This window comes from Arabidopsis lyrata, assembly GCF_000004255.2.
Source record: "Arabidopsis lyrata subsp. lyrata unplaced genomic scaffold ARALYscaffold_3, whole genome shotgun sequence".
Classification (NCBI taxonomy): Eukaryota; Viridiplantae; Streptophyta; class Magnoliopsida; order Brassicales; family Brassicaceae; genus Arabidopsis; species Arabidopsis lyrata.
The window spans coordinates 7,076,816-7,101,077 of NW_003302553.1; the positions used below are offsets into that span (position 1 = coordinate 7,076,816).

General features: G+C 35.3%; 7 protein-coding genes across 11 annotated transcripts; 5 read left to right on the forward strand and 2 right to left on the reverse strand.

Annotated features, from left to right (window-relative positions):
* The first annotated feature begins 930 nt into the window (after positions 1-930).
* Positions 931-1,829, forward strand: LOC9319084 (phylloplanin). Its single transcript, XM_002882972.2, has 2 exons — positions 931-1,267; positions 1,436-1,829. The coding sequence occupies exons 1-2, from the start codon at positions 1,084-1,086 to the stop codon at positions 1,717-1,719; spliced, it is 468 nt and encodes a 155-aa protein (XP_002883018.1). The 5' UTR covers positions 931-1,083; the 3' UTR covers positions 1,720-1,829.
* A 5,338-nt stretch (positions 1,830-7,167) lies between these two features.
* On the forward strand, positions 7,168-9,097 carry LOC9321228 (DNA-directed RNA polymerases II and IV subunit 5A). Of its 3 annotated transcripts, none has more exons than XM_021033564.1 (5): positions 7,168-7,831; positions 8,071-8,287; positions 8,435-8,620; positions 8,707-8,820; positions 8,918-9,097. In XM_021033564.1, exons 2-5 carry the CDS (start codon positions 8,087-8,089, stop codon positions 9,050-9,052), a joined length of 636 nt encoding a protein of 211 aa, XP_020889223.1. In that variant the 5' UTR covers positions 7,168-7,831; positions 8,071-8,086; the 3' UTR covers positions 9,053-9,097. The 3 variants fall into 3 exon arrangements, with proteins under 3 accessions (XP_020889223.1, XP_020889224.1, XP_002883019.1); XM_021033565.1 differs by having other exon boundaries at positions 7,168-7,783; positions 8,079-8,287; XM_002882973.2 differs by having other exon boundaries at positions 7,169-7,831; positions 8,079-8,287.
* Positions 9,098-9,492: 395 nt separating this feature from the next.
* Positions 9,493-11,705, reverse strand: LOC9319086 (bidirectional sugar transporter SWEET16). The gene is made up of 6 exons (XM_021033554.1): positions 11,584-11,705; positions 11,392-11,428; positions 11,072-11,282; positions 10,590-10,754; positions 9,907-10,026; positions 9,493-9,811 (listed from the first exon to the last, which is right to left on the reverse strand). The coding sequence occupies exons 1-6, from the start codon at positions 11,615-11,617 to the stop codon at positions 9,686-9,688; spliced, it is 693 nt and encodes a 230-aa protein (XP_020889213.1). The 5' UTR covers positions 11,618-11,705; the 3' UTR covers positions 9,493-9,685.
* Positions 11,706-13,345: 1,640 nt separating this feature from the next.
* On the forward strand, positions 13,346-21,026 carry LOC9321229 (acylpyruvase FAHD1, mitochondrial). 2 transcript variants are annotated; one of them, XM_021033557.1, is made up of 7 exons: positions 13,351-13,535; positions 13,703-13,868; positions 14,109-14,161; positions 14,506-14,568; positions 14,908-14,964; positions 15,037-15,154; positions 15,288-15,521. In XM_021033557.1, exons 1-7 carry the CDS (start codon positions 13,428-13,430, stop codon positions 15,401-15,403), a joined length of 681 nt encoding a protein of 226 aa, XP_020889216.1. In that variant the 5' UTR covers positions 13,351-13,427; the 3' UTR covers positions 15,404-15,521. The 2 variants fall into 2 exon arrangements, with proteins under 2 accessions (XP_020889217.1, XP_020889216.1); XM_021033558.1 differs by lacking the exons at positions 14,908-14,964; positions 15,037-15,154; positions 15,288-15,521 and adding an exon at positions 20,576-21,026 and having other exon boundaries at positions 13,346-13,535.
* LOC9319087 (putative pentatricopeptide repeat-containing protein At3g16710, mitochondrial) lies at positions 15,644-17,874 on the forward strand. 2 transcript variants are annotated; one of them, XM_021033473.1, is made up of 3 exons: positions 15,644-17,138; positions 17,243-17,428; positions 17,527-17,874. In XM_021033473.1, exons 1-2 carry the CDS (start codon positions 15,807-15,809, stop codon positions 17,258-17,260), a joined length of 1,350 nt encoding a protein of 449 aa, XP_020889132.1. In that variant the 5' UTR covers positions 15,644-15,806; the 3' UTR covers positions 17,261-17,428; positions 17,527-17,874. The 2 variants fall into 2 exon arrangements, with proteins under 2 accessions (XP_020889132.1, XP_002883021.2); XM_002882975.2 differs by having other exon boundaries at positions 15,644-17,428.
* Positions 17,584-18,109, reverse strand: LOC9319088. Its single transcript, XM_021033033.1, is given in 3 exon segments — positions 17,584-17,687; positions 17,690-17,787; positions 18,096-18,109. Coding segments are annotated over 3 exon segments (216 nt in total).
* A 577-nt stretch (positions 21,027-21,603) lies between the features above and the next one.
* Positions 21,604-23,011, forward strand: LOC9321230 (RING-H2 finger protein ATL2). Its single transcript, XM_021033539.1, has one exon. It carries the CDS (start codon positions 21,778-21,780, stop codon positions 22,690-22,692), a length of 915 nt encoding a protein of 304 aa, XP_020889198.1. The 5' UTR covers positions 21,604-21,777; the 3' UTR covers positions 22,693-23,011.
* The last annotated feature ends 1,251 nt before the right edge of the window (positions 23,012-24,262 follow it).

Sequence of the window (24,262 nt, forward strand, 5' to 3'; positions counted from 1 at the left end):
ACTCAATATAAGTTTTAGCCAGATTATAAAAAAAACAAAAAAAAGTTGTAGCCAGATTGCGTTAGTTGATGCATGGATTTTATGAATATTCGTTGCCTGTAAGGATTTGGACAACACTATAGTTTATATTTGGATCGTAACCGCGAGGCATATAGTATTGACTGTTTTTCTTGTCTGTGGTGAATTTCAGTTTTCATGTAATTAAACTTTGGAACGTATGTGTAGGCTTCCAAAAGGATCCAAGTGAGCGATCCAGTCGCAATATACTTTTGACAATTGATTAAAACTACAAGTGGCCATGAAGATCGAAATTACTCTTCTCCAATAACCAAAGCAAATGCCTATATAATACCCTGCAAAATTCAACAAAAGTAGAAGGAAAATAAGATAATAAGAATGAATAACTTAAGTAAGCATGACATGAATTCAACAATGCCAACAAGTCTGCTTCTAAATTTCACAGAAATCTTAATCTGATCTCACAACCAGAAGCGACAACAAGTACAGAAATATACAATTTTACCATTTACTTGAGTTTCTAAGTTACTACATTAATTAGTAAACTTCCAAGAAGCTTTCTTAAGATTTGTAATGTCCATCGAAAGATTATTGCGAAAGTACAGTTACCTATAGGGCAACTTGATCGAGATACGACTAATATATACAACTTGATCAAAGTGGAATAATATAAAAAGATACCATGGACCAATCTGTTACATAAGATGGCTGGTGGCTTTTCTCTGTATCAATGGTCTACTTGTTTAAGGTTTATTTAATTTATATATAAGAAAATATATAAGGAGGAAAAGGGAATCAAAACTATAGGACCCGGGTTCACTACTAAACCATAATGGACGTTTTCACTTAAGTATATATATTAAAAAAATATAGTATGAAAAAGTAAACGAATCATCTAAATATATAACTATAGCAAAGTAAATAGGAGGGGAGAGATCTATAAAACTTGATCTATAAATAGAGCTGCATAAGGCAGTACTTTATCACATCCAAACCCAAAGCAACACAAACAAATATTTGCCCTCTACTCTATAGTTTCATATATATACAAGTAATCCAAAAAAGATGGCAATTATCAAGAACAAACACATAACCTTCTCATTGTTCTTGTTTTGTCTCATTGTGGCGTCTCCAATGGCTAACGCTCAGATTGGTCTTGGTGGTATCAATGTCCCCATTATCAATGGGGTTCTCTTTTGCACTATCAATGGCGCCCCTCTCAATGGCACTTCTGCCACGGCTTTCGCTAGTAAGTTGTCCATTCTTAACCTTATATACTTCTTATATATATATATATACGGACTAATATAGAGATTCACGAAATTATATTTATCTTAAAGACGAATATTCACAAAATATAATATATATGATCATGATCTCTTTGTTGACATACTAATCTAATGGTGCAAACTAACAGATGCGGTCGTCCAGCTCCAGTGTGGAAGCCTAAACACAGTTGTAGCAGAGACGATTACGAGCATTACCGGATTATTCACGTTTTCTACAACCGGAATTCAGATATCGCTTCCCACACTCCTCAACGACTGTCGTATCGTTGTCCCAACCCCTCGCTCCAGCTGCAGCTCCACCCTCCCTTCCACCGGACAACTCGTCTCCCAGTTAAGAATCGTCGGCAGCCTCATCTCCGGCCTACTCAACATAGTCGCTATCCTCCCAACCGGTTTTGTCCCCACAGTCTAACTAAAACCAAACTATAAACATAATTAATGTTCGGTTACAGTGTGTTCCCCTTCCGTCATGACCATTTACGTTTGTTTACGCATGAATAAGGTCAAGTTTTATCAGATTTAGAGATAAAGATAAGGATAATTTCTCATTAATTCATTAATGTATATACAATAGAGTATATATACTCTGTTAACTATGAGCTGTAATTACAATTTAATCTATATACAAGTATTAAGGTATATACTCTAATATCCCTCCCTCAAGTCGAATTCTTCAAGCGGGAAGAAAGAGACTTGAAAATGCATAACGAGACATCAACATCTTGAAGGTCTTTGGAGGAAGAGCCTTGGTAAATGCATCAGTTTCAAGAAACCAGCTCTCACCTTGTCACGAACAATGTGGCAATCGATCTCAATGTGCTTGGTCCTTTCGTGAAATACAGAATTGGAAGCAATTTGTATTGCTGCTGTACTGTCACAATATAAATTGATAGGACCAGGAACCTGAACATGAAGATCTTTCAATAATTTGCTTAACCAAAGTAACTCACAGGTAGTATCAGCCAATGCCCTGTATTCAGACTCAACACTACTCCGGGAAATAGTAGGTTGTTTCTTTGACTTCCAGGAGAGTAAGGATGTGCCAAGAAAAACATAAAAACCTGTGGTGGATCTTCTGGTATCCTGACAGGTACCCCAATCAGCATCAGAGAAGGCCTGCAGTCTTAGGTCAGGTTGAGCAGAATAAAAGAGTCCACGGCCTGGATCACCTTTGAGGTATCTGATAATCCTGTGAGCAGCCTGAAGATGAAGAGTTCGTGGCTGTGAGAGAAACTGACTTAACTTGTGCACTGCATAAGTAATATCAGCCCGTGTGATGGTGAGATAGAGTAGCTTTCCAATTAGAGCACGATACACGGTTGCATCAGGTAAGAGAGCACCACTTTCAGTTGTAAGTTGAACTGTTGAATCCATTGGAGTAGAGACTGGTTTGCATCCAAGAAGACCAACACTCTCTAGTAAATCCAGAGCATATTTGCGTTGAGAAACTGAGATCCCTGATTTATTGCGTGCTATTTCCAATCCAAGAAAGTATTTAGCTTGGCCTAAATCTTTGAGCTTGAAAGAGGCAGCCAAAACTGACTTGAGATCACTAACTGCTGCATCACAAATAACTGGGGTCAAGGTCGGCCAGTGAGACTTGGAAAGTTTTAGTATAAGCAGGAGGGATTGCTGGCAATAAGAATATCATCCATATAGACAAGTAAAGCAATGAAAATATTGTTAACATGCTTCACAAATAATGTGTGATCAGATTCAGATTGTGTGAAACCAGCTGCCAATAACACATCAGAAAACTTTTTATTCCACTGCCTTGATGCTTGTTTAAGACCATACAAGGACTTATGTAACCTCCAAACTGCATTAGGAGGTAGTGTTTCACCTGGAGGAGGAGTATATCCTGGTGGAAGATCCATATAAATCTCTTCTTCTAAATCACCATGTAGAAAAGCATTGGTTACATCCATCTGAGTAAGTGACCAACCTTGTTTAGCAGAAAGATCCAACAAAAGTTTCACTGTAACAAGCTTTGCCACTGGAGAAAAAGTATCAATGTAGTCCACACCCTCCTATTGAGTATATCCTTTAGCCAGTAGTCGGGCTCTATATCTGTCAATGGTTCCATCAGCATTGTGTTTGATTTTATAGACCCAACGACAACCAATTGGTTGTTTGCCCGCAGGTAAAGATACAACTGAAAAAATCCCTGTATCAACACAAGTTTGAAGTTCCTCATTCATAGGACCATGCCATTTCTCAGATCTCACTGCCTCTAGAAAAGTCTTGGGTTCAGATTCAGCAGAAATATTCAAGATGAACTGTTGGTAATGAGGATTCAACTTAGTGTAATCAAGAACTGATGACAGAGGATGTACAGTATTACCACTGACAGTAGGAAGATCATGTACCAAGTTGCAGTGATAATCCGCAAGATATGAAGGGGCACGTATGTTGCGCTTGGGTCTGTTTGTAGTAACAGGAATAGTAATATCTGAATCCACTGAAGAACCACTGTTATCAGATAAGACATCATTATTCGTAGGAAAGGGATTTTGAACAGGAATAGGAGAGGAAGTGGTGTTTGGAAGTGGAAGAGGAAGAATGTTGGAGTTAAAAAGATCTAAAGTAGAAGGAGCAAGATCAGAAGAGTGAAAAGGAAAAATGGCTTCATGGAATATGACATTTCTAGATATGGAAATGGAATGTGTTTCCAAATTTAGGACTTTATAGCCTTTGTAACCAGAGGGATAACCAAGAAAAACAGAAGCTTCAGCTCTTGGTGTGAATTTATGTCTATCTTTTGGATAAGTAGACACATAGCAAAGACATCCAAAAGATTTTAAATGAGAGTATTCTGGTTTTTTGTTCATAAGAAGTTCAAAAGGAGTTTTGTTATTAAGAAGAGGAGAAGGAGTTCTGTTAATAAGATAAACAGAAGTTTTGATGCAATCACTCCAATATTGAATGGGAATATTAGATTGGAATAATAGAGCTCTTGCTACATTAAGGATATGTTGATGTTTTCGTTCAACTACGGAGTTTTGTTGGGGAGTATCCACACATGAGAAAAAATGGAAAATTCCTTTAGATTGAAGAAGAGAAGTAAAAGATAATTCTGGAGCATTATCAGAACGAATGGCTTTAACTTTGTTATTATATTGAGTTTCAACAGAATTAAGAAAAGCTGGAAAAATTTGATGAACATCACTTTTAGCTTTTAAAAGATAAATCCAAGTTACTCTTGTGCAATCATCTACAAGAGTAAGAAAGTATTTAAAACCCTCATGAGAAACAACTGAAAAAGGTCCCCAAACATCCATATGAACAAGATCAAAAGGCTGTTTTGAAATATTATTAAGAGAAGGAAAAGATAAACGTTTTTGTTTAGCTAAATGACAAGTCTTGCAATGGGACCAATCCTTGAGCTTGGATTTGGAGATTGGAAGATCTTCAGAAAGAGCTTGGAGCTTAGCTAGGGAAAGAAGGATGACCCAGCCTTGAGTGCCAAAGAGAACTAGACTCAGAAACATTGAGATTGCAAACAAGAGAAGTAGAAGAAGGAGACTGTGAAGATGGAGACTCTAAATCCAGAAAGTAGAGTTTGTTTTCCAAACGACCTTTACCAATCATCAAGCCCCGAGTAAACTCCTGAATTGTGCAAAAGGAAGGAAAGAAATTCACTGAGTATGCACAGTCTTGAAGCAAGGAGCTTACACTGATAAGATTCATATGGAAAGAAGGAATGAAAAGGACATTACGAAGAAGAAGTTTATCTGACAACTTAACAGTACCAGATTGATTGATAGCAATCTGAGTACTATTGAGAAGTTTAACAGTGGTTTCAGATATACTATTAATGTCATCAAAGAGACTCAAGTTGCAACAAACATGTGTTGTTGCTCCAGAGTCAATGATCCATGCAGTAAAATTAAGGCATGATTCCAGGATAGTGGAGCAAACAAAGTTACCTGCTGAAGTGGATGCATAATTGACACCATGCGCTTCATTGATACTAGGTGTCTGACAGGTAGCTTTGGAGTTTAACTGAGAAGCCAACTGCTCAATTTGAGCTGGAGATAACTGAGCCAGAGCATTGGAGACTTGGTGAAAATGATCATGAACAACAGGGGAGTTGGTGATGACATTGCCAACTACATTATCTCTCTGTCCTCTCTGACCCTGACCTTGCATCCTTGAAGAATTGTTGAATTGTGGGTTGTATTGTTGCTGAGAGGGCATAGGAGGACGAGGTGAAAACTGCTTAGGAGCAAAAGGCTGATTAGAGGGAGTATTCTGTGTATTCCCATACGACTGATTAGAGGATTTGTATCCAAGAGGATAGCCGTGGAGCTTGTAGCATTTAGTGACAAGATGACCCTGCAAACCACAATAAGTACAGACGGGGCGTTGTCTAGGCTTGTAACCTCCTGAAAAAGCACCCACAAAATCACTTTGTCCAGAGTAATCATCAGTGATAGATGATGAAGAAAAATTCTGATCAAACTGAGGAGAAGGAGCATGCTGAGAACTCATCTGGAAAACCACAGAATCAGATTGAGGAACTTGCTTGATTTCCTGTGTATGTTCTTTCTGAATAACCATGTTGAGAGTTTTTTCCAAATCAGGCAAAGGATCAAGCATAATAATAGATTCACGGACATTCTCATATGAATCATTCAAACCAAAGAGGAATTTAATGACAAAGTTTCTTTCAAATAGATCCATCCATTTCCGATTAACTTCACAATCACAGCCACCACATTGACAAACTGGGAAGTCCTGAGCACTCTTAACCTCTTCCCAGATGGTGACCAACTTCGTGTAAAAAGTGTTAACATCCAAAGATCCCTGACGAAGACCAGCAAGCTTTTGTTCGATACGATATAATCTAGGAACATTGTTTTGCTTGAAACGTTGTAACAGTTTTTGCCAGATACCATGAGCTGTTTTCACATAGAGCACACTTTGGCCAATCGTTTTCGAAACAGAGTTAATCAACCAAGAACGTACCACATCGTTAACACGAGACCACGTCGCTGCATCTCTATGACCATCATCAGGCTTCGGAAGACTGCCATCGACGAAACACAGCTTGTTTCTTCCATTCAACGCCATGATCATAGATTGATGCCACGATCCGAAATCTCCAGCTCCGGTAAGACGATCTGAGACCAAAACTAAGCCGGAATGATCATTATTAGTGAGATAATAAGGATTTTCATAAGAATCGCGAGTCGGAGCCGCCATTGAAACGAAACCAGAAGCACGCGAGCAAAAGAAAAAGAAAAAAGAAAAAGAGCAATCGAAGCTCAAAAAAGATGAAACGAAACCCGATCTATGATAAACGAAGGTCAAGAAGAAGAAAAATGAGCTCAGATCATGGAGATCGAAGCTCGATGATGAAGATCTGAATGAGAAATCTTGTTGCGGAAGGGAGAAGACGCTCTGATACCATATCAGATTTAGAGATAAAGATAAGGATAATTTCTCATTAATTCATTAATGTATATACAATAGAGTATATATACTCTGTTAACTATGAGCTGTAATTACAATTTAATCTATATACAAGTATTAAGGTATATACTCTAATAAGTTTATGTCTCTGTCTTTAAAATAAAGCTCTTGTAACTTCTGTTTCCAGGGTCTTGCATGCATGTATAATGCTGTAATGAAATGTAACAAATAATTTCCCTTTCTATATATCCCTATCGTCGAATATATATATATTTACATCTGCATATAGTATATCATCTAACGAATGATAATATGGTTCCTTTAAGTTTTATGATTTAGCTCTCAAAGATTGCCTTGTACAGTTGTACCGTTTGTGGCTTGCCGTGTGCTTTTTTCAAGTTTTGTAAAACAGCTGCTTTTTCTCTAAATTAATGCATCAATCTTTTGCCAAAGAAAAATTCTCTTAAGTTTGCATTGTTACTTGTAAATAGATTAGCTCACTAACTAAAACTATGTATATTACTAGCTCATATATCTTGTCTTATTTCTATTTTCTCGAAACTCGAAACCCCATCGATCTAGGCATCTAGCCATGAATGAGCAGGTTGTCTCGGATAGAAAGGGTTTGCTAGGCCATAATGAGGCCGGGAATTAATCCCAAAGTACAACGATAATGATTTTTTGATTTATTAATTTTTTTGCACGTTTTAAAAGTTCTCGGGACCAAATTGAAACGGATTCAAACTTTAGGAACGACTTTTCAAAATACGACTTGAGACCAATTCATATTCTGAAGATTTGTTTTGAGTTGAAAATCTTTTTAAAAAATTGACATTTAATTGGATTTCTGACGCGTTGAATCTGGATTAATAGACACATCCAGTTTCGTACTTGCCTTTTATTTTTCTTTTTGGCATCGAATTTATATATATTATGATTAGGAAGAGAAACTAAGGGCATGTTTCCAATTAGTTATACTTCAAACCGACATAAGTATGCTTAGGGTTTCGCAGCCGCTTTAAAGAGATCCCTATCTCCTTTGCTATTTTGCGTATTTCGTACGGGCTTCCCTCCTCTCCCTTCGTTTTCTATCCTAAATTTCAACAGTACTAATCTCCCTCACTTTTATGGATTTTTATCTCCTTGTTGTTTATACGAGTGAATCATCGACTCTTCCTTGTTTATTAATTACCCTATATATTAGTGTGTTGGAAACAATTAATCTGCTAAACATGTGGATGTTAATTTGATTTTCTCTTTTGCTGTATTTATGAAAGCTTTACGTTTATGGTTTTTTATTCTTTTTAATAGCTGAACTGCTTATTGACAGTAATTAACAAAGCAGTGTAATAGGTGAAAATATGGCTCTAACGGACGAAGAGATCAAACAACTGTTCCTAGTCCAGCGGACATTGATGCAGATGCTGAAGGATCGTGGCTACTCTATTGAGGATTCTGAAATTACAATGACTCTAGGAGAGTTTATTGAGAAATATGGTGAAAATATGAAAAGGAAGGCTCTTGTTACTCTCAAAGCTAAGAAAAATGATGACAATGATAAGGTATATATGTATAAATATAAGGGTTGTCTTTATACATACAAGAAGCTGTGGATTATACAATTTGGTTTATTGGCATTTGCATAGAATAAAACTGCAAAAAAGCAGCATAATTTCGTGTGTTTGATTTTGTCTTGTGCTGTTGTATAGCTCTATATTTTCTTCCCTAATAAGGCCAAAGTTGGAGTCGCGGATATGAAGAAGTACATAAACCGGTTGAAATCTGAAAACGTTTTCAGAGCAATTTTGGTGAAGCAAGATATAAAAGAATTTTCTCGCCATGCTCAGCTTTCTATAGGTGCAGCCTATCCAAAATTTAATATTGAAGTTTTCCAGGTAATTAAAAAAAAAAACACACTTTTGATTTTTATTCTCATGATCATCACAAAATCCTAAACCATGATTGTGTACGGTTGGTTCAGGAGAAGGAATTGATAGTGAACGTTAACCACCATGTTTTTGTTCCTGAGCATCAAGCTCTTACCACTGAAGAGAAGCAACAATTTCTGGAGAGATACACAGTGAAAGAGAACCAGGTTTGTATTTTTTATTTTTTTTCCAAATATAAATAAAGTACATAGTGTTATTAGTCCTTTGTGTGATTAAAGTTTGGAACTTGTGGGTGTTGTTTAGCTTCCAAGGATTCACGTGACTGATCCAATTGCAAGATACTTTGGACTAAAACGTGGCGAAGTCGTCAAGATCACACGTCAGAGTGAAACCTCTGGTCGTTACGTTACTTATCGATCGCTATGTTATATAACCTAAACTGTTGGCAATGATTTATTTTTATTTTTATTTTTTTCGGTGTAAGATTATTTATTTATTTGATTGTATAAGAATTAAATCTTACGACGAACTTATGTTATATTTCGTTCCAAGATTGAAAATAGGAAAGTCTTCTTGGATTCTTGAAACAAACATGTAAAAGATAAGGTCCAACGAGGGCTACAAGATTACTTGGAATTCCGATCGAAAGGAAGTTGGGTTCCAGACACCAAATTCGAAGCTTGTTTGGGAGGAGTTAGGATGATGTATGATTCCGGCCTAGCTAGAACTCTTCCATTAGCCAAAACAAATTAAAATTCCTACTTTTTTGCATGAATAGAATCTTTGTTGTCTGTTAATATCTGATCTGATTAGGGCCAATAATGGGCCATGTATCTCGATTCAAGAAGACAGCTTGTGACCAATAAATAATCATTGAATGTTGCAATGTAAACTTGAACTGTTTCAAACATACACTCACATGTACTCCCAAAAAAAAAGGAGAGATTTTGTTAATAGGACACCATCAAAACGAATACTCAACCAAAAAAGAATTGACATTTTCTCTTGTTTGTCAAGAATTGAATTTTTATATATATTCGTTTTAGTTATTTTTATGGATAAAAGCTGAGGTTAAGAGAGAAGAGGTTGGCTTGGTATGAGGCCTTCTTCATCTTCTACATTAGGTTGGGCATTTCTGTAATAGGCATAAATTAGGAGTTGCATTGTCCCAAGCAAGAACCCCATTCCATTTGGCACCTACACACACAAAATACAAATTCGTTTTAACTATTATGATAATAAAAACAGTTTCTCTTTCCTATAAAATTTTATTATACCAAAATGATACTTACTAGTAGAAAAACATCATGTAGGAGGAAAGCGTAGACACCCCAAATCGCACCGTTTAGGAAAAGGAAAAACGACAACCAAAACGGCATAAATTGCACACTCCTCGTCGTCACAACCGTTTTCTGATCGGATCAATGATCAGATGAATTAGATTAAACGCTTATACATCGAACTGACCATCTACATTGATATATTTGGTTAAAAACGTGCTGAAAATAAAAAAACACTCTCCATTCAATTTCTGCCTCTTTTAGTGGTGGTTGATTTGATTATTGCTGAAAGGAAATATAACATTTATAATATACAACAGCCCAAGACCGGTCCTTGGGTAGCCTAATGAAGCAACAGCCTTGGGCCCTCAGGTTAAATACAAAACTTTAGTATGCAATAATTATATCCCCAAAAACTAAAATTATATAGAAAAATTTATATGTTTATGGTCAAGTAGATTATTAGCAAATTAAATCAAATTCTCTTATATCATAAGAAAGAAACATAGCTATATAATTTTCTTAAAAACTATTTTAAATTTCGTTTCAGCCTCTGAAAAACTCATTATCGGCCCAACGACAACAACAAAACTTTTGAAAACAAAAAAAAGTAGAGTTATTGTTAGCCTATATTATTGTCCCTTGTAGCAAGTGTGTATAAGATAGTGTGATAAAGAGAAAGAAGAGAGACTTACAATAGCTGAAAGAGGAGAACCATACATGGCGATGTTGAGAGTAGCACATATGAAACCCATTGAACTCGAACGCTTGTTTTCATCTTCAAACGCAGTTCTTGTTCCCACAATCGCCAAAACTGGGAAACACACGTTCAAAGCTAGAACCACTACAATTGTTTTCAACTGAAAAATAGAATTAAAAGAAATCAATTAGTTACAAATTAAACGCGTTCAAGTGGACCATATCTATCCTAGTTTGATTTAATATCATATAGCAAGTAGACATAATTTAATCCAACTTATTGATTAAACGTCATAATTAAAATCTGCTAATCAGATCTGAATCTGAGTCACACCAATGTTATCTCTAATGATCTGTCCATCAATTAAAAATGCATATTCAAACAAATTTTTATATCATATCATATAAAAAAAAAACACACAAAATGCAAAAACTGAACCTAACTTGAAATAGGAATTTAGGTGGAAAGAAAACGTACGAATCTGGGTTTGGGGACAAAGAAGAGGAAAATGAGAACATAAATGGATTCAGCAAGAGCACCAAAGCCATTGACCGTAGAAACCAAGTATTCACCAGGTGTCACTATTCCGTAATATGTCCATAACGACGAGCTCATCAACGTGCAAATGTACGGCAAACACTCGTACTCCTCCGTCGATCTACGTTGCACTATCCTCCAAAACGTCTCCCTAATTATCATTTTAATGTTTTAACTTAATTTGTCCATTTCCTATAGTTCAATCAATTGTTATAGATATTAATCAAAATCATATAGAAAGAGAGAGAGATATAACTCACACAGGGGAGAGGAAGACAAGCACCGATATCACATTTCCTGCATCGATCATATATATATATATATATATATATATATATATATATATATATATATATATATAACTAAGTTTATAATATAAGATAAATTTTGTGGCCATGTGAAATGTGTTGATTGATAATTTAAAACACGTGCAAAGAAGATGGTCATATTACCTATGACTCCAACATAGAAACTCAAGTCTACCATATCTGGGGATGGGTTTCTGAGGAAGGTAGATAGAGAAGACTTGAAAGAGGATGAGAAAGTGAGCAAATTATAAGGATGCGACTTTGTGTTTATCTGTCCACATACGATCGAGATATATATATATATATATATATATATATATATATATATATATAAAAGATATATATGTGAGTTTTTGGTAAAGTATTAATCAAATATAAATTCTCTTTCAAGACAGCAACATGAACAGAACATTAATGTTAGACTAAAAAGGCTCGTGTAGCATGTGAATATTTGATTAGGATTATAAAACTAGTATCGTGCATACCTTATTCTACACTTTTCAATTTTCAGGTTGAGTAATTCTTAATTCTTTTGTTCTATTTTGAAATTAAAAACAGTGATTTAATAAAGATTTGAACAGTTGTAATATCACGAGAACATAATTAACGGACATTGATCGGTAACGTGAAATCCACTAAGAAAACTTACATAAACTCATATTAAGAGTGAAAAAAAAAAGAAAAAAAAAAAGAGTGGAAACAACTTTCACTAAAAATAGCATGCTTGAACATTTTATATAGTAATAATGTATATCAATAAGAGACATTATTTTGCTGATCCTAAACTTCAAAAAAAAAAAAAAAAAAATCAAAGTTAAACATAAGTCATGGTCTCATGGACATATAAATTAAATGGATAATTCTAAACAAAATTCCACATTTGATGGTTTGTTTTCTAAAACTACTAGTATAATCCAAATACTCCAAAAATACCATAAACTTTAAGTTTAAGGAGTATAGCGCTTTGTCTAAATTTTGTTTTGTGACATTTTAATTTATGATATCTTTCTAAATGTCAATAGATATTTATTTATACATCTATAGCTTGTGGATAAGCTATTTATTTTTTCAACTAAACGAATATTTTGGTCATTTAAAAATGTTAATTTGTAGGATAAACCGCTAAATTTAAATTTTTATTTAAATAAATAGTTGACCCAAAAATATAATCTTAATTGCTTTACTTTAAAGTAAATAGTTGACTTACTTGTACAATCATAAACATTAAACCGACTATAATTTATAGTCTATTGATCCATGCAATTGTTCTTGTTGTGTCATTATCCGAATTCAGACTTGCAGATTGCATATTATTGTTTAGCCGAATTTGAATTAATTTATATATTGTATACTATTGGAATGGAAAAAAAACATAGACTTATCAATATCATTTTTATGTGATTTGTTTTACAAAGAAATTATGGTCCAACGTCCATACGTATCTTCATATTGAAGCCTTTCTCCATAAGGTTCGAACCCTATAAATATTATTTAAATGTGGAAAAATCTCTTTATAGAATTTGATCTTGCCTTCAAATTATATTACGTTTATAGGAATATTAATCTTGATTGACGATATAGAACTATCAAGTTCCTCTATATGTTTGATCGAATTTTCGAGATTGGATCCTTAACATAGTTAAACTTTAATTTTTAAAGACATGTTTATATTATACATACATATATGCCCAGCTATGTGGTGTTTTGAAAAATGTTAAATTTTAATTTTAAGTAATCAGTTTTCTTGAAAATCCACGACTCCACGTCATGGTATTCCTTTCCTACTGTCTAAATTCGTGAAACACGGGGTCGCTTAATTATTTGCATATAGGTCCAATCATTTCAAGTAATTTCCCACTTTTGGCCACTAACTTTAGAATGTTAATTGTATGACCCTTTGTCCCACCGAGTTCACTCGGTAACTCTGTCAACAGAGAAGAGTCCGAAACAAAAGAAGGTCTTTGTTGACTTGGTTCGTTGACATAAAAATGGCGACTTCGATGATTCAGAGATTGTTCAAGCAAGGCACAAAGATCGTCGGCGTTGGACTCAATTACGCTTCCCACGCCAAAGAACTTGGCAACGCCCTTCCAAAGGTACAAACTTTACTTGTATCTTCTTCACATTCTTTTGTTTTCCATAGAAATTGATCGAGCAGAATTCGAAAGCTGCCGCGTAAATTGTTTGTAACAACATACACCTTGCATTTGTGTTATTGATTGGATTCTCTCTCTGTTTTGGGTTTGTGATTTGCTGGAAGTAGGACCCGATTGTGTTCTTGAAGCCAACCTCTTCGTACCTGGAAAACGGTGGAACAATAGAGATCCCACATCCACTGGATTCACTTCACCATGAGGTGGAACTTGCTGTAGTGATTGGACACAAGGCAAGAGATGTCCCAGAACGGTTAGCCATGGATTACATTGGAGGTATTTTTACTAGCCTGCCTGTTTCATTACTGAGAAGTAACATCAAGGATATTAGAATCAATGTCTTTAACTTTAACAAGATGGAAATATATGTATTGGTGCATCATGGAATGAGGTAAACCTGTTTCTATGTGATGTTCTATAGCCATAAGCCAATGTTTGTGAGTGTGTTCTTCATCTTAGTATTTATATCCCTTTTTTAGTATGTATGTTGTTCTCATTTGTCTCCTTCTTTTCTAGGATATGCGCTTGCTCTTGATATGACTGCTAGGGAACTCCATGTTTCTGCCATGGTAGAGAACCATTTGCCTTTGGTATCAATGGATATTTATGGGTTTGTACATACATAGTTCCTACTTTTATTAATCTTCTTGCATGCTCGAGCTTTGCCATTTTACTAATCGATCGTTCCCTTGTCCTTTACGGTCTTTATAAGCTCGTTAGCCGTAATTTGGTCGAGTTTTCCGTGTGTGGGATCATAACATATGTTTGCCAATTGATTCAATGTTTCTATCCATCCTTTCCTATCAAACAAAAATCTTAGATCTGTGTTGTGTTTGCACTTTAATCAATCTTTTTTATGCAATTCTTTACTTAAGCATATATCATCATGGGGTGTTTAAATTCTCGTCTTCAGGCATCTGGTCTCCCATGTACGCTTGCTAAAGGACAGGATACCTTCACTCCCATCAGCTCCGTTGTAAGTCATGATCTGGAACTTTTTTCCCAAAATGCTAGTTTCACCAAACCATGTGAAGATTAGCCTCCACGGATTATAGTGTATGGGAAATGTGTTACTTTGAATGGATCCAATTATTACTCTTGTCTGGGATCACGGTTTATGCAGCTAATGTCATATAGCATATTGCTTCGTGTTATTGCGTTGCGCCCACTGGGATTTATGTATTACTGAGATTGGAATGCTTGTCAAAACCATTTGATATGCGAATACGCGTAACAAACATAACCCCTTAGCTACTGATAGCAAACACACTCTTAGCCTCTTATCTTAAAATTGGTTTCTTCTATCTTGTTTTAGCTACCAAAGGCAATGGTGGTGGTGGTGGATCCCAATAACCTGGAACTTTGGCTTAAGGTTTGTTTCCTCAAGCTCTGTGGTCATATGAAGCTACACTGTTCCCTTTTAGAATCTCCCACTCTGTAACAGGTCGATGATGAGACAAGACAGAAAGGTTGGACAAAGGATATGATCTTCAAGGTCCCATATCTCATCAGCTACATAAGTTCTGTAATGACCCTTTTCAAAGGAGATGTCATATTGACAGGTAAATATTTGTTTCCCACCTTTAAGATTCCGTAAAACTTGTAACATAGGAGATTGTAGGTTGATTTGTCTATAGCTGAGATCATTCAAGATAGAATTGTTTAGATAAAGTTTGTAAATATATGTATGTATAGGCACACCAGAAGGTATAGGACCTGTAAAGATTGGTCAGAAGATAACCGCCGGAATCACCGGTCTTTCTGAAGTTCAGTTCGACGTCGGTAGGCGTATAAAGCCATTGTTGAGATAGTGTTTTGTGAATCTTTTGTTGTATAATCTTACATTTATAAGAGCATTTTACCTAATTTCTCTTGCTATTTATCATATCTTGCTGACCTTTTTTGTAATGATACATGTTTAACATTCAACTAATTTGCCAATTATTTCTTTATTTATATCACAAAGATAGCTAATTATGTAATTCAGTTAATATAAAATTTAAAGTAACTAAATAATTGAAAAACAAAAGAGAAGTACGCGGCGAGAGACTTGTGTTCGTATCTCCGTCGCTTCTCTTCCACAAGTATACGACCAGAAGTTAGGTTTTCGTCTTCTTCAAGCTCACTCACCTCCGCCGCTTCTCTGCTCTTCACGATGTTGTTGTGTAGGATTCGAATTTTTCAGTGAAATGACTCCGAAGACATAGATTGTGAATGCGTAGATCCATTACCACTGGGTTTGCGTCGATAGTGAAGAAGGGGTTTCATCTTCATAGACATCGTCTTCAGATAAGTAATCACGGAGCTTCTCCGACCTTAAGCCTTTGTGGTTTCTGTTTCTGGATTCGAGCTTTCTCTAACTACCGGAAGATTTTGAGAAATGGTCTTCACAATCTTCAATTTAACGAGGCTCTTGATTTGTTCACTCGTATGGTTCACTCTCGTCCTCTTCCTTCAATTGTCGATTTCACTAGGCTGTTGAGTGTTATCGCAAAGATGAAGAGGTTTGATGTTGTGATCTCTCTATTCGAGCAAATGCAAATTCTGGGAATTTCACCTGTTTTGTATACCTGCAATATCGTTATGAATTGTGTTTGTCGATCTTCTCAACCTTGTCGTGCTTCGTGTTTTCTTGGGAAGATGATGAAACTTGGTTTTGAACCTGACTTAGTCACGTTTACTTCTCTGCTTCATGGATTCTGTCATTGGAATAGAATTGAGGATGCTTTAGCTTTGTTTGATCAGATTGTTGGAATGGGATTTAGACCTAATGTTGTGACATACACTACATTGATTCACTGTCTTTGTAAAAACCGACATTTGAACCACGCGGTGGAGATTTTTAACCAGATGGGGGATAATGGGATTAGACCGAATGTTGTTACCTACAACTCTCTTGTGAGCGGTCTTTGCGAGATTGGTAGATGGAGTGATGCAGCTTGGCTTCTGAGGGATATGATGAAGAGGGGAATTCAACCTAATGTCATCACTTTCACTGCTTTGATCGATGCGTTTGTGAAAGTAGGGAAGATCATGGAGGCTAAAGAACTGTACAAGGTGATGATCCAAATGTCTGTATATCCTGATGTTTTCACTTACACTGCACTGATCAATGGGCTTTGCACGTACGGTCGCCTAGATGAGGCTAGGCAAATGTTTTATTTGATGGAAAGCAATGGCTACTACCCAAATGAAGTGACTTATACTACTCTCATACATGGATTTTGCAAGTCTAAGAGGGTAGAGGACGGGACGAAAATCTTCTATGAGATGTCCCAGAAAGGATTAGTTGCAAACACAATCACTTACACCGTTCTTATCCAGGGTTATTGTCTGGTGGGCAGGCCCGATGTTGCCCAAGAAGTTTTCAATCAGATGGGTTCTCGCCGTGCGCCTCCGGATATTAGGACCTACAACGTTTTGTTAGATGGTCTTTGTTATAATGGGTACGTAGAAAAGGCATTGATGATATTCAAATACATGCGGAAGAGGGAGATGGATATTAATATTGTTACATATACTATCATTATCCAAGGGATGTGCAAGGTTGGTAAGGTGGAAGATGCTTTTGATTTATTTTGTAGCCTTTTCTCCAAAGGAATGAAGCCTAATGTTATAACCTACACCACAATGATATCGGGATTTTGTAGGCGAGGCTTTATTCATGAAGCTGATGCACTGTTTAAGAAAATGAAAGAAGATGGGTTCTTACCAAATGAAAGCGTGTATGAGTAGGTGCCTCCGTAAGCTGAACTCATGAGGAGTTCAGGTTAGTACGACGCTTTTGATCTCAAGCATATGATGGTACAGCTGCAGTCTGGGGAGAGGAAACACAGGTTATAAAATGCCTTTCATAATCACAGGTTATAGCTCTATGTTGTATTGGATAACTGAATTTTAACCTCCACTCTTTTCGTAAATTATAAATATTCAGGTGCAATAAAGAGTGTTGCCATACCTCGTCAGCTACATAGGTTCCGTAATGATTCATTTACAAGGAGATGTCATCTTGACAGGTATTTGTTTGTTGTTGAAGGTTCTTTCCATCTTTGAGATTCCGCATCGAACCAAAGTTGTAGATTAGATTACGGAAGTGTATATAGTATTCTTAAGAAAGTTGTTGAATGTATAGACAGAGGACCTGTAATGATTGGTTAGGAGATACGTTCGGGAATTAACCGATGCTGCCCTTGTTCTAAAGCCGTTGAGCTAGTGTCTGTCAAATGAACTGTTGTAAGGGCTAAGAGGATTTATCATTTGTGACGAAATTGTGTTGAACTAACTCGTTCTGGACTATACTGAATCAAAGAGCAGAGTTACACTACAACAGTACAACTGAAACTAGATATATGTAACACACAATATTCATTTTACACGAATTGAGGAAACATATACTTATTATACTTTTGGAACATAAGTTTCAATTTACAGATTTTTAAAAAATGTAAACACTGTATTTTAGAAAATTAAACTTCTCTTACTACTTTATTTGAATTACATTACATTGCTGAATTCATATTTAACAACACATATAGTCCAAACACGATTGGTTAATGTCAACATCATATGAGAGGCGAAGTAAAAATAATGAAGTACGCTCATTCTAAACGTCTTATCACTTATGTATAATAATTTAATAACAAAGGTTGATGACTAATTTGCGCAATATGCGTTCTACGTCTCACGGTCATCAAGCAAATAGTAATTAAGGTACTCATTTACAACAGAACGTAATATTATTCTATTACGTTCTCTTTCTAAGAAAATAATGTGGAATCCCCGTTTAAAAAATGACAGCACCATTGAAGATATCAGTTAGATATTAAAGTATGTATAATTTATAAGTAAAAAAAAAAAAAACGATCTCTAGGTATGTAATTTAATTTTTCCTATATTGATCTCTTTCAAATAAAAGAAAATAGGTTTCCTTCTCTATAAAATGGTATTTACTTTTCATTAACTATCAATACATGAAAAAAAAAAAAAAAAAACTATTAATACGTAATCGTCATCAACATCTGAATATTCATATTAAAAATATATTTTTGACGGACGGAAAACAAAAACGTAAAAAGTGTGAAGAATCTTTTGACAAATTTACGTAGTTCCTATAAAGGGAAATTTCGTTTACAATTCTTAAAAAAAAAGACGCTCACAAAAATGCCCCTTTTTCAATACTCCTTTTCAAAAATGCTCTATTTGGCTGTCCATTTTTAAAAATACTCCTTTTTATGTACAAAATGACTAAATTACCCTTCTTTTAATAAAAGATATCACAAATATATAAGTAAATATAACAAAATTAGGTCCACAAAATACAAAATATTTTTTGGCGGGAAAAGTGATCCTGCAATTTTTCCTGCCAAAACACTTGTAAAAACTTGTAAAACCTTTAAAATACCTTGTAAAATTTTCCCGTAAAATTTTTTCCCGCCAAAAATTTTTTTTTGCGGGAAAAGTGATTCCGCAATTTTTTTGACGCTAAATTTTTGGCGGGAAAAATTTACAAGGTATTTTGAAGGATTTTTACAGGGTATTTATAAGGTTTTACAATGTATTTTAAAAGGTTTTACAACGTATTTATAAGGTGTTTTGTTAGATATTATAAGATTTTACAAGCTATTTTATAAGGTTTTACAAGTTATAAGGATTTACAAGTTTTTTATAAGGTTTTACAAATTATAAATACCTTATAAAACTTTATAAGTACCTTGTAAAATCTTTTAAAATACATTGTAAAACCCAGGGCCGGCCCAAGTCTTTTTGTTGCCTAAAGCAAAAATATATTTGGCCCATTCACAAAAAGCTATTGGAAGAAAAAATATACAAATTCTTATTCAAATAGGTCTGGAACTTGGCAGAAGGAAGAAGTCAGTTAGTGCTTTTACCACTAGACCACCAACATTTTTCAAAAATGATGCCCCATATTTTGTTAATAAAATCTGATGCCTAAAGTCCTAGTTTCACCAGCTTTAGCTCTGGGCCGGGCCTGGTAAAACCTTACAAAACACTTGTAAATATTCCGTAAAATCTTTAAAATACCTTGTAAATTTTTCCCGCCAAAAAAACTGCGGAATCACTTTTCCCGCGAAAAAAATTTTTTGGCGGGAAAAATTTTTACAGGAAAATTTTACAAGGTATTTTAAAGGTTTTTTACAAGTGTTTTGGCGGGAAAATTGTGGGATCACTTTTCCCGCAAAAAAATATTTTGTATTTTGTGGACCTAATTTTGTTTCAAATAAGGGTAAAATAGTCATTAAAAATTAAAAGAGGGCAAACTTAAAAATGGACTCTCAAATGGGTCATTTTTGAAAATATGTATTGAAAAATGGGTATTTTTAACAATTTCTCTAAAAATAATATGATTATAGAATAATCTAGGAACTTGAAAATTAGTTGCTGTTAATTATTGGTTTCTCAACATCATTAGAAATGCGGAGACAAATTAAAAAAACGAAGTACGCTCATATCTGTTGATACATAATACATTCTAGAATCACAAAAATAAAAAGTTTGCTAATATTTTTTTAAAAGCAAAAAGTATATAAAATATAAGCAAAACAAATCTAAATTACAAGCAAAACATAGGTAAACTTTATTGTTGTTTTTACATATCAGAGAATTCATCTCAATTTCGTTTGTAATGGGATTAAATATGTGACCTTAGAGACGCCGCGTCTCAGACGCGTGATGCAACAATCCCTTTTATCATATCCAAAATACGTGCTCTCTGAATTTATAGAAAAATGCTTTCATGTGAGGTCAATAATCAACCAAGAGGGATGTTTAATTGATACGTGTCTTCCTTATTTTTTCTCGGATGTAGCAGATTGCTTAGTGTTATTGCGTCCACTGGGATTTATGTATGTAACTGAGATTGGAATGCTTGTCATCACCATTTGATATGCGAATATGTGTATGATAAGACATTAGCTACTGATGGCAAACACACTCTTGGCCTCTTATCTTTTATCTTGTTTTAGTTACCAAAGGCAATGGTGCTGGATCCCAATAACTTGGAACTTTGGCTAAAGGTTTGGCTCCTCAAGCTCTGTTGTCATATGAAGATACACTGTTCCCTTTTAGAATCTCCCACTCTGTAACAGGTTAATGATGATACAAGACAGAAAGGTTGGACAAAGGATATAATCTTCAAGGTCTCATATCTCATCAGCTACATAAGCTCTGTAGTGACCCTTTTCAAAGGAGATGTTACATTGACAGGTAAAATATTCAATATTACCAAGTTCGTGCTAAGGGAAAAAGATCATAAGATCGTCGGATTCCAGGACAAAGCTAGCTGGAGATTTTGTTCGTCAAGTTGGTGTCCATATCTCGCTAATCTCCAAGCCTTAGACGTGTCGATCTCTAAATGGTTCTTAGTTCTAATCATAGTTAAAAATAATTTCATAGTATTACATGTTGGTGACTGGTTGAGTTACCCTATTAAGTATTATGACTTCTTGTTTGTGTTGCTATAATTACTTGAGCCTCACGATAAGGTTCTCTTGCATAAACAAAAGTTCTATTGCATAAATAAAAGTCCAATTTAGCTTAAGTTTTTTATATTATATTTAATAATAAAATAAACATGTTATAAGAGTAACAAAAAATAAACTATGGATTAAAATATGTTAACTAAACTATGTAATCTGTAAAGCTTAACTGCTTTTGCATATTTACTATGGATTAAAAAGAATCACTGCTTTTGCATATTTACTATAAAGCTTAACCAATTAGAATTGTAATATAGATGAATTCATAATTCATTTGATATTAAATGGCATTTTAATTATTTAATGATGTAATCTGTGTATAAAAGATTAAATATGTTATTTCCCAATTTTCCTGAGATTACATATGTGGTCTTTTGTATCTTTGCTTGGCATGATCACCATTTTTCCCTTGGATTTTTCAAACTACAAATAGTAAATAGTTTGCCAAAAAAAAAAAAAAAAAGTGTAGAAGAAGGGCAGAATAGTCAAAGAGAAAACTCGCGCGTCAACGTTGGCGTCGTCTTGCCAAACTTGCCAACAATAATTAGACTCTCTCTGCACTTTCTCACGAACCTCTCTGTCTCGTCCATTACTTCAAAACCAAATCTTTCATCATCTTCTTCTTCTTTCTTCACCAGTTGACTCTCTTTCTATCTCTCTCAATCTCTCTGAATCTCTCACTCTCCACCATGAACACCAACGACCCGGATCCGATTCCGTTTAACAGACCCGAAGACAACATCTCCGGTTCTAAAACCTACGCCATGAGCGGCAAAATCATGCTAAGCGCTATAGTAATCCTCTTCTTCGTCGTCATTTTAATGGTCTTCCTCCATCTTTACGCTCGTTGGTATCTCCTCCGTGCTCGTAGGCGTCATCTCCGTCGTCGTAGCCGTAACCGTCGCGCTACGATGGTTTTCTTCACCGCTGATCCTTCCACCGCCGCCACTTCCGTCGTTGCTTCACGTGGACTTGATCCAAACGTCATTAAATCTCTACCCGTTTTCACTTTCTCCGATGAGACTCATAAAGATCCGATCGAATGCGCCGTTTGTTTGTCGGAATTTGAAGAGAGCGAATCGGGTCGGGTTTTGCCCAATTGTAAACATACTTTTCATGTTGATTGTATTGATATGTGGTTTCATTCTCATTCCACTTGTCCTCTTTGTCGCTCTCTCGTTGAGCCTCTCGCCGGAATTGAATTAATGGAGGCGACGACGGAGGGGGAAGTTGTGATTGCGATTGGTTCTGATCCGGTTTCTGCAATTGAACCGGGTTCTAGCTCTGGATTGAGGGATGAACCACATGGATCTGGATCTTCTCCGATGCCGACGGAAGATTCCGGGAGAAAACCGGCGGCGATTGAGGTTCCGAGGAGGAATTTCAGCGAGTTCGAAGACGAGTTGACTCGGAGAGACTCGCCGGCGAGTCAGTCGTTTAGATCGCCGATGAGTCGGATGTTATCTTTTACTCGGATGTTGAGTAGAGATAGAAGAAGCGCTTCGTCTCCTATCGCCGGAGCTCCGCCGGTATCTCCGTCGTTGAGTTGCCGGATACAGATGACCGAGTCAGATATCGAGCAGGGAGGAGAAGAGAGTAGGTGACATGCCACGTGGTGGTGTCTGATTGGTTTGATTTTCATCTCAACAGGCTTCTGTCTATGTGTTGATTTCAGCGCCCGTGGACACGTGGCGTAATCTGAGCTTCCAGCGAATCGATATTTACCGTTTATTATGATTAGATTAGATAGATTAGGTAGATTTGTTTGACGATGTACAAAGTCAGTCATCTACATATTGAATCATTTTCCATTTATTTTTCCATAATTCTTTTTTTAATTTTCTAATTTCTACAGACTCTTTCTGTAATAACAATCCAATGGTCATAATTGTGATAAAAGACTTTGCATAAGTTTTTCTTTTATTTTACCAATTTACCTCTCCTCAATTTTTATTTTGAGGGATGATAATCATTTTAAATATAGAACTGTAATTTGTGATCATCTTATTAAATATTGTTTTAAATAAATTAAACTGGGCGTGCTTCAAAACATAGTTAATTATGAAACACAATTAGCTATTTCCTTTAAGATTAATCCAACCTTTGATAATAGGATTCTGAGTCTGTGACACATATATTATTGTAAGCATTCTTAATAATACTACTAGTGATATCGAACGTAATGTATCATACTGTCATCATGTTTGATCGGACAGTATATAATTTGTATGATAAATTAAGATAAACATGCAACACAGATAGTAGTTTCCACCGATTCCATGTGAGTCCGTGCTCAACCCGACTACGACTTCCGAGTTTTGACTCTTTAACAATGGGTCTGATATAAAAGTTAGAATACTTTAGTAGAAATGAGAAGAAAAGTTCAGAAGTTAATTTAGAAGAAATGTTTCTTCTCACATATTAAAGAGAGAAGTATTTCTCTGTTTTCTTTTACTTTTTGTAATTTTCAGCAGAATTTTTTTTATTCTCATTTCTTTTTGACTGGTAAAAATTCAGTAGAATCCAGAAGAATAAATTTTCTTCATCTTTTTATTCTTTCGCTTCAAATCTATATCATTATTTTTAGTTTTTTGTCCATTCATTTGGGTCTGTTTGATATATAAAATGTATTGAAATATATCACTCTTGATTTTTACGCGTTAGTGGACCAAGTCTTATGCTTCCTAACCACACCACAACGTGATATTTTAAATACCAACTACTTCATGTATCCAACAAAATGGAGTAACAAGTTACCAACTCGCATTATCTCCAACTCCAATCATCAATTTGTTTTATCAATTAGAAAAAAAAACATATAAGTTTCGTTAATGAAGGGCAATTTAGGTGGGTAAAGCTACAATATAAAGACGTAAATGAAGGGCAATTTAGGTAGATGTATATGTTGCTAACTCATACAAGTAGAAGACAAAAAAAATAAAGAGAGTACACTTTCCAGGAACTTTCCATTGTCAATTAGATGACCGCAAAAGTCTTTTGTTGCTTTCCCAAAGACCCAAAAGTCCAAAAACAGTGTCGAAATAAGGAATTAACCTGTAGATACAGTCATAGACTGATTTGGAATGTTTCTTGCTTTTTATACTTTTATATGCAACGTTTTATGTCTCTTCTTATTTTGTACCATGTATATACATTTATCTTTATCATTCTTTC